The sequence below is a fragment of the Cydia amplana genome, chromosome 23 (assembly GCF_948474715.1).
Source record: "Cydia amplana chromosome 23, ilCydAmpl1.1, whole genome shotgun sequence".
Classification (NCBI taxonomy): domain Eukaryota; kingdom Metazoa; phylum Arthropoda; class Insecta; order Lepidoptera; family Tortricidae; genus Cydia; species Cydia amplana.
Window position 1 is genome coordinate 4269552 of NC_086091.1, and position 13737 is coordinate 4283288.

General features: G+C 34.2%; 1 protein-coding gene across 1 annotated transcript in view; it reads left to right on the top strand.

Moving 5' to 3' along the window:
- Positions 1-10571, top strand: part of LOC134658631 (heterogeneous nuclear ribonucleoprotein L-like) — a 104435-nt gene extending 93864 nt beyond the window's left edge. The window contains exons 9-14 of the mRNA XM_063514283.1: positions 1264-1414; positions 2695-2813; positions 5097-5185; positions 5771-5912; positions 9118-9210; positions 10465-10571. Of these exons, the coding sequence (XP_063370353.1) occupies positions 1264-1414; positions 2695-2813; positions 5097-5185; positions 5771-5912; positions 9118-9157 (541 nt within the window). The 3' untranslated portion in view covers positions 9158-9210; positions 10465-10571. The remainder of the gene's footprint in view (positions 1-1263; positions 1415-2694; positions 2814-5096; positions 5186-5770; positions 5913-9117; positions 9211-10464) is intronic.
- The last annotated feature ends 3166 nt before the right edge of the window (positions 10572-13737 follow it).

Here is a 13737-nt window from a genome sequence, read left to right on the forward strand (position 1 = left end):
AGACCTTAATCCGTTGAAATAAGTTGAAAAAGTGTATATGTTTGGCCAGTTCATGATAACCATCTTAGAATTGATCAGATAATACGGTTAGGTTTTGTTGTGTAAACGCCCCGCCCGTAAAGATGTAGGCGGCGAAGATTTTCACTAAAATCTGAACAACGTGACTATTATCAAGAAGTTAAGTGCATGTTTAGATATTTTTGAGCACCTGAGCCGCTCCGATATGTCTGATGGCGGCTTAATAAAAATTCGCTGTTGTTTTATCTTGTTCTTATACCTTTAAACGAGCAATTCTTGTATATTTATATATTTCGGGGATCTCGGAAACGGCTCTAACGATTTCGATGAAATTTGCTATATGGGGGTTTTCGGGGGCGAAAAATCGATCTATCTCTGGGAAAACGTGCATTTTTGAGTTTTTATATGTTTTCCGAGCAAAGCTCCCAGATATTAATTTCACTGATATCCTAAACTTTTTGTTTACTTAATGCTTGTTATTGGTTTACGATGATTAAGGTTCGCGTCTATTTATGTATATTTGTGTGTGTGTGTGTGTGTGTTAGCGAGTTCTCATGTTTCGACCTTTAATCTCTCAATTCCCCGTACTGCTAATACCTACATCACAAAATACCTGTACGAGATAATATCTCAAAATAGACGGGTATAATCCCGGTATTCCCGGTATAAATCATTGGATACCCGATGCCGGCACTCTGCTTGTTTGTTCAATGGCGCCCCGATATTGATGTTTGCGGAGGCGAATGGAGACGGAACGGATTTTAAAATTAACAATTTCGACGGGATCTGGTGTTGGGATAACTTTTATTTACCGATATCTACTTATTAAGTACTTTATTTACATGAAATAAGTTTTCGCTAGCAAGATTTGAATTCTGATATCCGATTGAACATTTTGCATACTTACGTAACTAAGATGAATTGCCATTGCAATGTTTTGGCACAACTAAGCTAATTCTGGAGGCTTAGACAAGATAGAAAACGCAAATTAAAACTTAAATAATGTACCTATGGAAATTTTCACATGACCTTTAGTAGCATCTGTCCTCCCATTGTCATCTTGGGTAGGCCTCCAGATTATAGATACTGAAAAGGAAAATGTTAAAATAAATGATGTGATTAATGTGTAACGTTTGTTATAAATAAATGATTGATTGATTACAGAGAAAATACAGTTAGTGCTAAAGTTTGTTGGTACCTATCAAAAATGTATTGTTTTTCACAATTTTGTTTTTATATTTCCAGATTCTCCAAACAGGCGTACCTGTCCGAAGTGATGAACCCGTACCCCCTGCCTGACAAGTCGCCCTCGTTCAAGGACTACGTCGGCAACAAGAATAACCGCTTCCTCACTCCTGCCTCCATTCACAAGAACAGGATACAACCGCCTTCCAAGGTTAATAAATCTTTCTCTCTTACACTGTATTGATCAGAACGGGACGTCATTGTTGGAAAAGAAAACAATCGCTTCCTCACGCCTGCTTCCATACATATATATAGTTATCCATGCCGTAATCGGCAACGGCGACCCTAGCTAATTACGAGCGTGAGCTCTGATATGGCTGGCAAAGCCGAACTTACTTTTAAAAACTCTATCGCAGGTGGGGCAGTAAAGTTGACCAGAACTATTGTAAGTATAATTGTAGGAGGGTTTCGGCCGGGATTTACGTATCTGACGTTTCGCATCAAGATCAGTGAGACGCGCGTCTTCAAAGTTCTTTACGCTCAACTTAACGCGAGAACGCCATTCTGGCCGCTGAGAAGCAAGCTCCTCCCATTTGTCAGGTGGTATACCGCAGGCAGTTAGGTGGCGCTTAAGCACATCCTTGTAACGTAGGTGCTGCCCACCTTGCTTCCGTTTACCAGCTGATAGCTGGGAGTAGAAAACGGCTTTCGGTAGTGTCCATTGAGAACTTTGCCAGGGTCATCTGCGCGTGATTAGATTATAGTGGGCTAGTAGTTGCGCCCCTACAAGCCCACTCTCTCGTTCCCAGCCTCCTGGCACCAGTGGACCGTGTGACCGATACGACTGGCAGAGACAGGGAATGCAGTGACTTGCCAACGCCCAGGTGGACGTATGAATTATGGCATATCACGTAGGATCCATTAGTCGCCTCTTACGACACCCACTGGAGGATAAGGGGTGGTGACATTCTACGCCGGCACCACACGGCCACGGCCGGCCGGCGGCGGCTTCCATACAACAAGGATACGATATTTTCAAATCGCCTTCCAATATTAAATAGCTCTCTTACACTTCTTCTTTCATGTCGAATCCTTAGATTATGGATGAAGCATCTTTGCCAGACCATCGCATCCCTCAAGCATAGAATAAGTAGAGTCTGTGCGGAAAGAGAAGAGTCGTGGAATGTATGGGGCCCAATACATTCCACGACTCTTCTCTTTCCGAACAGACTCTAATAGCATTTTATACACAATGGCCACGCACCTCACCTCGCGGCGGCAGACTGACTTCACCTTGTCAAAAATGCTGCATATATGGCTTCTTATCAGAAATTACAACATTTTCTTGTTGCCATAGCATACTAAACCAAAACATTTCCTACTGACAATCTAGACAATAAAACGATTTCAGTATCTAGGACAGAAATTCTAGCTCATTTTTAAAATCTCTTGTCTCCTAACAGCTACTATACAGATGTTTATCATTTGCAGGTGCTCCACTTCTTCAACACGCCTCCAGACGTGTCGGACGACCAGCTGTTGCAGGTCTTCAAGGACTACGGAGTCATGCCCCCGCACACTATCTCAAAGTTCCCGCTAAAGAGCGAGAGGTGAGGTTTTATAAACATCTTTATAATTAGGATTTCTTGAGCCACATACGTTAAGGTGGTTCGACTAGGTTACTCAAAGCTTAACCCTCGCTAGATGGTGCCACTTTCGCAAAATTTCATGTTTAATTTTTTTATGGAATGGTCTTGGTATTTGTATACTTAAAAGTATGTTTAGCGAACTCTTTAAGTAAATATTGAACTATTAAAATAAACATTGAATACTTCATTGTGCAAAAACCACCCTTTAAAGTCGACGGAGTGTTGCTGTCATGCTTTTTCCTACTATAACTCACACATGCAAACAGTGTTTCCGTGATGCTTATAGTAGACAATTTCACACAACGTAAGTATACTGCAATAGCGTTACGGTATGTTCGTGGAAATACGTGCAAGAGGATTGGGGTTCAAGACTGGTGCGAGTAGGTAATTTCTTTTTGTTTATTTTTGTCCTTTTTGTGTTATCTTACCTTTAAACGAGCAATTATTATATATATATTTATTTATATATTTGGATGATATCAGAAACGGCTCTAACGATTTCGATGAAATTTGCTATAAGGGGTTTGATCTCTTAGCTAGGTCTGATCTGTGAGAAAACGCGCATTTTTGGGTTTTTATATGTTTTCTGAGCTGTGGTCGGTCTCCCAGATATTCAATCTCTTCTTCCTCGCGTGGGGTCCGCTTGGCAACTAATCCCAGAATTGGCATGGGCACTAGTTTTTACGAAAGCGACTGCCCTGACCTTCCAACCCAGAGAGTAAACTTATTGGGATTAGTCCGGTTTCCTCACATTGGTTTCTTTCACCGAAAAATAGGTATCGGTATATAAATAGGTTCCGGTAAATAGGTATCAAATGATATTTCGTACAAAAGTTCCGAAAAATCATTGGTACGACGGTACGAGCAGGGGTTAGAACCCGCGACCTCCGGATTGCAAGTCGCACGCTCTTTCCGCTAGGCCACCAGCGCTTCCCCCAGATATTCAGTATCATCATCATCACTATCACTATAAAACAAAGTCGCTTTTCTGTCTGTTTGTCTGTATGCTTAGATCTTTAAAACTACGCAACGGATTTTGATGCGGTTTTTTTTAATAGAGTGATTCAAGAGGAAGGTTTATGTATAATTTGTTAAGCCGTGCGAAGCCGGGGCGGGTTAGCTACCCGCCCCGGCTTATCAATAAATTACATTATCAACGTTTTAAAAAAAAAATCAATACCTGATTTTCACAGATTATGATCTTTTTGGGTTCTTCCAACTCAGAATCACTAGCATATTCTTGTTGAATCCTGAAGCTAATATAAAAACTATGTCCCAAATATTTGTATAGAAGTTTTAGTTTCCGCTACGTCACGCAGGCTGGGAAACATTTTTGATACTAAAACCTGACGTGATGACCGACATTTTAGGATATCTTTTTATGCTAGGATGGAGAATACCTACTGACGATTCTTAGTAGAATAAGCCCAAGGAAGTCCAGTTTGTAAGTGTCAGGTATCAGTTTTTTTTAAAGCGCTAATAGTTTGTTCTACAAGTAAAGCAATCCCTTACTGCCCAGCCTCTAATAAAGTAGTAGGTAATTGTAAAATAAAATAAAAGGAAAACATTTTTTTTTTATTTCAAGTACCTACAGTACATTTTTTTATATTTATTATCCGTAGTAGTCCCTGTACCTGAAAGAAATATAATATCATGAATCATGATAGAAAAAAATATCTAATGTAATAGGAAGAAAGATGATGCAACAATATGGATTCTAATAAAGTTATAATCAAGTTATAATTTACATACCTGGTAGTAACTAGTAATAATTCTGTTTTTCATTCATAGACAAAATTCCATTATTTTCAACCACAGGAAATTTTATACATTTCTTTTTTATTGCTGTGAGGATGTCCTGATTGTAAAAATCTGATTGAATTTTGTATGAAAATCGAACCACCTTAAGACAATGGCTCACTTCGTTTTTGAAATAACTGGGCTGTTCATTTTTAAATTTGTGAACTCACAGCCACATCTTCTTAAATACCTTATTTAAACTGCGGCTACTATCTTTTCACCATGATCCTTCATATTTTGTGTTGTCCTTGGATTAATGTAACCCTAACCCCTAACTTATGGGATATTACTTACTTTCGCGAGTAATGCTGTCACAATTCTTGCTTAAAATCCTTTTTTCTTCAAGAAACACATTTTAAGCTCTCTTTTTATGGAAGTGGTCATTTTGATTGTACAAGTAAAGGTATCTCACCTTACCTAATGCCTGCCCCTCATCGATTCCAGGTCATCGTCGGGTCTGATGGAGTTCCAGAACATCTCGCAGTCGGTGATGGCGATCATGGCGTGCAACCACGCGACCATCCAGCACCCAGGTATGATCCTTACTAACTTACTCTCTGTGAACTATATGCCAGGCGAACGGCCCACGGAAAAATTATCAAAAAATAAAAAATAAACCATATATGCTACGAAAATTTCACGAGGATCGTTTGAGAAATGCACTGTAGAATAGAACAGCCGGACAGACCCTCATAGGAAAGCATTTTTGCCAGAACTGAAACCGTTTTGTGCAACCAGGCGACCATTCAGCACCCAGGTATAGTTTCTCATCTTTAGCGTTTAACCCGGTTGCGTCCTCGGCTATCGCTTCGGAGCCCAAAGTCCGCTTTCCGACAGTATCACATCCCACGAGTTTGCATCCTCTTTTTGTGAGACCATTAGCGCGAATGTTATCCAGGTATGATCCTTAGAGACCAAAAGAGTACTTTGATCCACAGGGGATCGACTTCGACGACATAACTTGTTAGACAAGATAATTTTCTATTCTCCACGATAACTTTTTGTTTTCTGTACAAGATGCCTCCCCAAAATTCTTCTCACATTTTATTTTGCGTAATGCTGTATATTAGCATATTTTCAAATTCATATTAATAATTTTAGTCGTTAAACATTTTCAGGTGCAAAATTCCCGTTCGTAATGAAATTGTGTTTCTCGTCGTCACGGCAAATCGGGCAGGGCAAGGGCCAACAGAAGAAAGACGGCCAGGGCCAGGACTCGAACCCGCGGCAGAACAACGGCATGCCCGAACACGACTACTAGTAAGAGATTGTTATTATAAAAATGAAATTTTTGTATCGTGAACACCAGAATTGTAAGTTTGCTAAGGTAATTGTGGAAGGACAAATGAGATGGTGAATACTTTTACAAAGAAGACAGTTTTCTTTACAAAGTGGTATATTTAATACTTTGATTGACAAAGAAGAAAGTTTTCTATACAAAGTGGTACATATAATACTTTGACAATGAAGAAAGTTTTCTTTACAAAGTGGTATATTTAATACTTTGATTGACAAATAAAAAAGTTTTCTATACGAAGTGGTACAAATTATACTTTACTAATGAAGAAAGTTTTCTTTACAAAGTGGTATATTTAATACTTTGATTGACGAAGAAGAAAGTTTTCTATACAAAGTGGTACATATATAATGCTTGACAAAGAAGACAGTTTTCTTTACAAAGTGGTATATTTAATACTTTAATTGACAAATAAGAAAGTTTTCTATACAAAGTGGTATATTTAATACTTTGATTGACAAAGAATAAAGTTTTCTATACAAAGGGGTACATATAATACTTTGACAATGAAGAAAGTTTTCTGTGCAGAATAGTAAATACTTTGACAAAGAAGAAAGTTTTATTTGCAAAGTGGTTTATTATTAGATTCCTAGTTAAATGAATTTCTGAAACAACTGGAATATATTATTAGATTCTGGTATTTACGGTATGAGAGTTGATAGAAAATAATTGTGTAAAGAGTGTTTCAAAAAAGACATGTAAAGTTTGACGTCGGACCAAGTTAAGTCGATCGGAAAGTTTCGTTTCAACGTTGTATCGTGCAATTTGTTGTTTTTTATTGTTGATAGATTTTTTTATAGTTGTCTCGATATTTTCTGTTGAATTGTAAATTTTAATGTAGATTGTTAATGAAATGGCTGAATTCGTTTGACCAGCACAAATTATTAGCGTTATATTATTTCTAGATATTTTAGTGAAATGTACTCTGTTGTGAGTAAATAGTTGTTTGTTTTTTAAATACAGGCCTAAATTAGTCGCAAATGAAAATATTACATTATTACCTATAGGTATATTTATGTTAAAATTTAATACCGTTATCAATATTCTCGGATGGAATTTAATTTTAAAATACTATAAGTAACTTTCGACCGGACATTTACCCCTTATTGACAATTTTAATGAATTTTAACTTAAATAAAATGATGATGAAGATTTCATATTTTAATCTTTTTATAGTAGGGACCATAGAAAGAAATGCGACTAGCCCTATACTTGCTTGTATTTTATTACTTATACCTACAATTTCTTATTTTATTATAAACTATTATTTATTTTGTGGAAAACTGAATCCATAAATAAAAATAATTTAAAAACACAGTTATTGTTGAAAAAAATTGTAAATCACAATTAATTGTTTAATTACATAATATTCGTTAAATATATAATTATATTATAAACAAGCAAAAAAGTGGGTACGTCAAAATTTCTTAATATTCATCCTTCGTTATTTTAACGAAATATATCTATCTATTCTTCTATAATGTATACAGACTTTCGTAAATGTAATATTTACGTTTTATTAAGTTTTTTAGAAAAAATCAATAAAGATTTTGACACTAGAGCATTTGACGATAACTTTTTAAAAAGTTCATGCATTTCTTAAATTGCTTAAGTATTTCGCTTTGGTTCCTACCCTGTCTTTTCTAAGCCAAATAATAAGCCAAAGTTTATTAAAAAGAAGTGTTAGATTAAAACTAATGTTACCATAAATAGAGAAATAAAAAATACTGAATGTAAATAATTAATAAAATTATTATTATAAATATATTATTTCGCAATAGCTTCGCAGTACAATCAAGTACTCAAGTGTCACGTTCAAGAAAAAAAAACCTTTAAAGATGGCGGCGGGAATTCTCAGATATTTGAAGTATTAAAGTCGTAATTTGTAACGTAATAATGGAATGACATATCTTACTTGGATAGGCATCTCACGGTGTTTCGGCAGTCAATTTAAACATAGGAATGCCTGTAGATATTTTATAAGTGTATATTGTATGTTAAAACAATATATTAATGTACAGTCGTGCACACCAGCCATATATTTTGTGAGATGGAAAATTCATCGCAATATTATGCTTTCCGAAGCTTTATAAATTTAAGTGTAGATTTGTATACTTAAGCGCTGGACTAGTGTATTATAGTATTAAATAAAGCGGCGTATTTAGACATTTAAAATATTATACCAATACCATGTTAATATCAGTATATCCCGTTCCTGTTGCGTGACTGCGAACGGGACGCACTTATATTAATATTAGTTTTAGTATCGTATTTTAAAATTTAAATAGGCCTTATTGTGTAGATTTCGCGTGAGCTCTCGGCTGCTGTCAAATTGTTAACCCTATTATAGTGAACATGTCAATTTTTAACGTTATTTTAATCACTGGACTTATGTAATATGCTGGATTGCTTTTATATGTATTGTATTTATATAAGCTATTTCTAATCTGGGCAGTACAGACCATTTATTAACTGTGTATTTAATTGTGTTTTAGTATTGGTGCAGCATTTAACGTTCTAAATTCCAATTTTGTTTGATACGGATTTGACATTACTCACAGTACATCTTGGTCTTACTGATATATTTATGGGAACGCAAAAAATGTGAGCGATGTCTATCAGATATCTGATTTTGAAGTTGAGTGAGTGTTAATATTTTAAAGTGATTAATCATTTTAAATCCAAATTATTGTCAGCGTTTATAGGCTCTATGCTTCTTCTATTGCCTTTCATAAATCTTACAGACATCATCAAACAGTAAAAAAAAAGCTTTGTTTACAAATCACAATGGGTTATATCGAAAATCATTTAAATCATTCACGTTCATTCTGGTGCTTTTGATACCTTCCTACTTACTTATGCCAACCAAAGTACAAACGGAGATATATTTGAACTATATTTATATAGGTAACAACTAGCGACCCGCCCCGGCTTCGCACGGGTTAACAAATTATGCATAAACCTTCCTCTTGAATCACTCTATTAAAAAAACACATCAAAATCCGTTGCGTAGTTTTAAAGATCTAAGCATACATACAGACAGACAGACAGGGAAGCGACTTTGTTTTATACTATGTACTGATAAAGTATAAAAATAGTCACTGAAATGTGTCTCCGTTGGTGCATTTACTTTTTTTTTCCTCACCCATATTTTTGTTTTCTTTTCAGTTTATATCCCAAGATTAAGTCAGAGCCTTACGACCCATAGACTAGATGCTGCTTAAGCAAATTCTTCAGAACAGAAACTTAGAACTGAACTAGGTATTACAATCTTTTACTTGAAATTAGAGTTGTAAAGTGCCTATGGCTAGAATAAATAATGGCAATTCAATACATAAATAATTTACTAAATAAAAGTGCAATCTTGAATCCATCGAGCTAAATATGCCTACACAATACAGACAACTAATTATAAAAAAGAATAGATTGTAGGTACAGTATCATAATATTATTCATGATTTTTGACAGTATACAAAACATATACCTACCTTAATTACAACCAATGCTCTATATGTACTCGTACCTGCTTTTTAAGTTTTTTTTTTCTTTTTTATCTGAATTGCCATTTTATTTGTACTGCACAGTTTAAAACTCAATTAAAATGCCGAACGACTCGCTGATTATTAATCAATTTTAAAAATACGGCAATGAATGTGTTATAAACATGTCAATTTTAAAAATAAGTATGTATATGTATTTATATCTTTGATTTATTGAGTTTTCATTATTCACTTACTTACTTTATTTTTTATCTCTTTGGATAAAAATACAGATATATTTATTTATTCATCTGCTATATTTAATGGTACGCTTGCTTTTTCATCTCTTTCTTTGAAATAAAAAATAAATTATATTTCCTATTACCTACCTTTTTCCTTAACCTGTCATTTAGTGTTAGAGTCCTTTCATAACTTTTTTTATAACCGCTCTTTGTATTAGCAATCCAGCGTAATATAGAATAAATGTTTGACTTTATGTCGTGATATCTGTATTTATGAATTTGCTTTGGAAACTACATATCATAATGACAAATAATGTTTCTTAGTCGGTACTATTAAAACACTACTATGTCTATTATACTGTGAACAAATGTATATGTCTTGTAAAATATGTTTTCTACTCAATTCATTCATATTTCTTTATATTATCAGTTGTTTCCTGTTTTATTTTTATCGACTCTTATATGAATTTAGAACATATTATACTTACATACATTCATGATACGGTCTGACTTAAAACAGGACACTTCAACACATTCACTACCAACGGGTTTTCCGTTCGTAGGCGCTTTTCGCTACAAAGAGGAAAAACGCGTTAACTGCTGCAAGCGAAGCGCGTAGCTCACGCTGGCAGTGAATGTGTTAAAGAGTTAAACTACTTACTTACACATTTTTTATAATATTTTCAAACACGATAGTTATAAAATAATCTTCAAAATACACCCCACTTTTTTAGGTCTCGACCGTAGATAAGTAATGATAGTAAATTCACATTTTGAACGTATTTTGCTTCTAGTTAATGGCGATGTCGGCGAACACACACAAACACATATCAAGACGGACTCACACACACAGCCACACGAGAGCGGACGGGGTTGCCATTTCACATGAAAACACCCACAACACACACCAGTTACCAAAAGGGTGATACCACAAAAACAATGGCAACATTATATATAATTATAATATATATAATTCCTTTACTTTTTATGTGATTTAGATCACCCCCAATAAAGACATTAACAGATAGTTTATTAATATAATTTTAGACACATACAATTTCATGTTAACACATTACAATTCCATTTTTTTGTTTTAAATTTTGTTTTCTTTTTCTATATGGACGATGCCTGTTGAATGCGTGCATCTGCTTGATTTTTTGCACTAGTGTATAGATTTCTTAGGTATTGGTTAGGAAATATTCCCAATTTTATTGGAGTAATGTTAGAATTAGTTTTGTAATGTTCTTTTCGGTGCCATTTTCAAACACTCGTTGGTGTACATTTTTTTAGTCACAAGTAAATGACTTTAAAACTGAAAAAAATTTTAATTTATAATTTTGTTTTGTTTTGAGTTTTGAGGATGGTACTGTTTTTCCCGTTTTTTAGTGATGAATAGTAAATTGATATTAGATTGTGACTTTGTTTAAGGTAATTCGAAAAAAAAAAATCCCTTAGTTGTTCACAAATGTATCCTTTTAGGGTCGTTCTCGCATTTCGTGCAAATCGGTGTTTTCGGAAATTTACCAAAAATGTGGTGGCGTTTTCAAATATCTGTTAATGCAAGGTTGTAACATAGGGCCTAAAGTATATGTCTCTCCAATGAACAATTCTAAAAAGATATGTATTTTCTTTATATGTACAATTAACACCCAAATTTTTCATTCATCTCTACATGTAACGCGTGAAGATATAACTTTGACCTACATTTTAACCTTAAGATAATACAAATAGAAAATTCGTTGTTTGTTCAATAAATGACTTATTTAGTTATGTTTTAAATCGTATAATATTAGAAGCTAGAAATAAATAATAAAAACTATACAGCCTTATAAGTGTATGGTTCAAGTAATTTCTTCATTACCGACGCGAGAAATAGATTAGCTATATTTTGCTATATAGCGAGGGTATATAGCGCCTACCGCCGATGCAACACATTGTTCGTCAGTCAGTTGGCCGCGTGATCTCGTAGCGGACGCCCATGTGCCGCTGTTAGCGAAAATATATACGATCTCTCGGGTCGGGAAGGAGTGTGGTTCTCGTTAGTCTTCATCGCCATCGCGTGATTTATACAGTAAGTAGCAAGTGTACATTATTATAATTATACGTAATGAAGTGTTTTAGTGTCCCCTTTCAGATGGTTTATTCTGCAAAATTAAGGTCTGATGCCAACTGATGTAGGCGACAAAAACTTCCAAAACTTCATTCATATCGGTTTCATTCACTTCTTTTCCTTCTAATTTTACTGGGAAAGGTAATGAATGACTTAAGAAGGTAATGATAATATATTCGAGGCAGTGCATTTAATGGAAAGAGGCTTAGTTATTATAAATATTACGTTGTTATAAACATTTAAAACTGTATATGATAATAGGGGAGCCCAACCGGGGAGCCTTTGTAGTCTAAGATGGTCGACCTTCACCGATATGTCTGACGGATGAAACTTACATATTATGAAAGAAAATATATTCCTGAACATAAATAAATAGGGTTGCTTAAAGAAATATGGTCTAAACTATGTTTAATTATTTTTTGAAAAAAAAATTTTTTTTCTTTAAATTTCACCGATCTGTCTGACAAACGAAATAAGTTCCAATGGAAAGTATACAACTTGTACAATATAAATCAACTAGGTTGCCTATCTTTTTCCGGTCACTATTATGTGGTTATAGGGTTGCTTGCGAAAATCCGGTCACAAATAAGGTTTGCCAGGCTTTTAAATAAAATAAGAAGGGAAGACTTTTAGCGATAACTCATAAACGGCTTAACTTATCAAGTTCGCTTTAATTTTGTTTGAATGAGTTTATTAAGCACTATTTTTATGATTTTTTTCCATATTTTTTGGATCGATTTTTCAAAAGTTAGAAGGAATAACCGTTTTTTATTCTTTCTAAATTATTATTTCCGAATTGATTGACTTTATCAAAAAATGTTGTTTGCAAACTCCTATTTATTTTTAAAGACCTATCCGACGACACTCCACACTATAGGGTTAAAACGATAAAAAAAAATACATAGGTACAAAACGCGAATGATTTAAATATATTTTGTCTATGCTAATTTTTGAAAATTTGAAAACTATGTTTAATGTGATATGGTGCGCAGATGATCAAACCGACTTAACAAACACTTGGGGTTAACAATCTCGACTTATAATGATGATAAGTAAATGGTGAATGTACCATCTAGCTTGAACATTATAAGTTGAGATTGTCAACTCCAAGTGTATGTCAAGTCGGTTTGATCATCTCCGCAGTGCTTAAGACACATGTTTTTAATATTGTTGATTTTAATTGGTGTTAATTTTCTTGAAATACAGTTTTTTATATAAATAATAAATAAATAAATATTGGGGGACATCTTACACAGATCAACCTAGCCCCAAACTAAGCAAAGCTTGTACTATGGGTGTTAGGCGACGATATACATACGTATATAGATAAATACATACTTATATACATAGAATATGTTCGATTTCATAAGTTTGTTTCATTACCGTCCACTGATAAAATTACCATCTCGGCCGAATTCATTACCAGCGCGTAGTTCATTACCAGTAGCCTTATTAAATGAAAAGTAATAACGTTACAAAGGTGCCTTTAGCAGAAAAATGTTAATAAATGAATCCACAAATTGACGAAACTCAAAAGTTTACCATTTAAAACAAAAATTACAAATCGAGAGAATCTCACCGATTTGCACGAAATGAGAGAATGACCCTTTAGTGTACAAATTGATGGATATTATGAGAAAATATATTTTCCCAGTCCACGAGTACATGTATTAATGTTATATTGACGATTTTCCCCTGAACTTTGGTTGTTTGTAACATGACAGTTGTGAAAATGTACAAGAAATAAAAAAAATGTTATGCTATAAGGTAGAAATTTGAGTTTTATTTAATTTCAATTCGAAGTAGAACTGTGCATGTTTCTTCATTTATTTTTGCATGGGTTTCGTGATGTCCATAGAAAATAGAGTGGCACTAAATTTGTCTGTAATACACCTGAGTTGACACGTTTTTTCTAAAATTAAAGAACCAAAAATATCTAATTATAAGAAATAGTTTA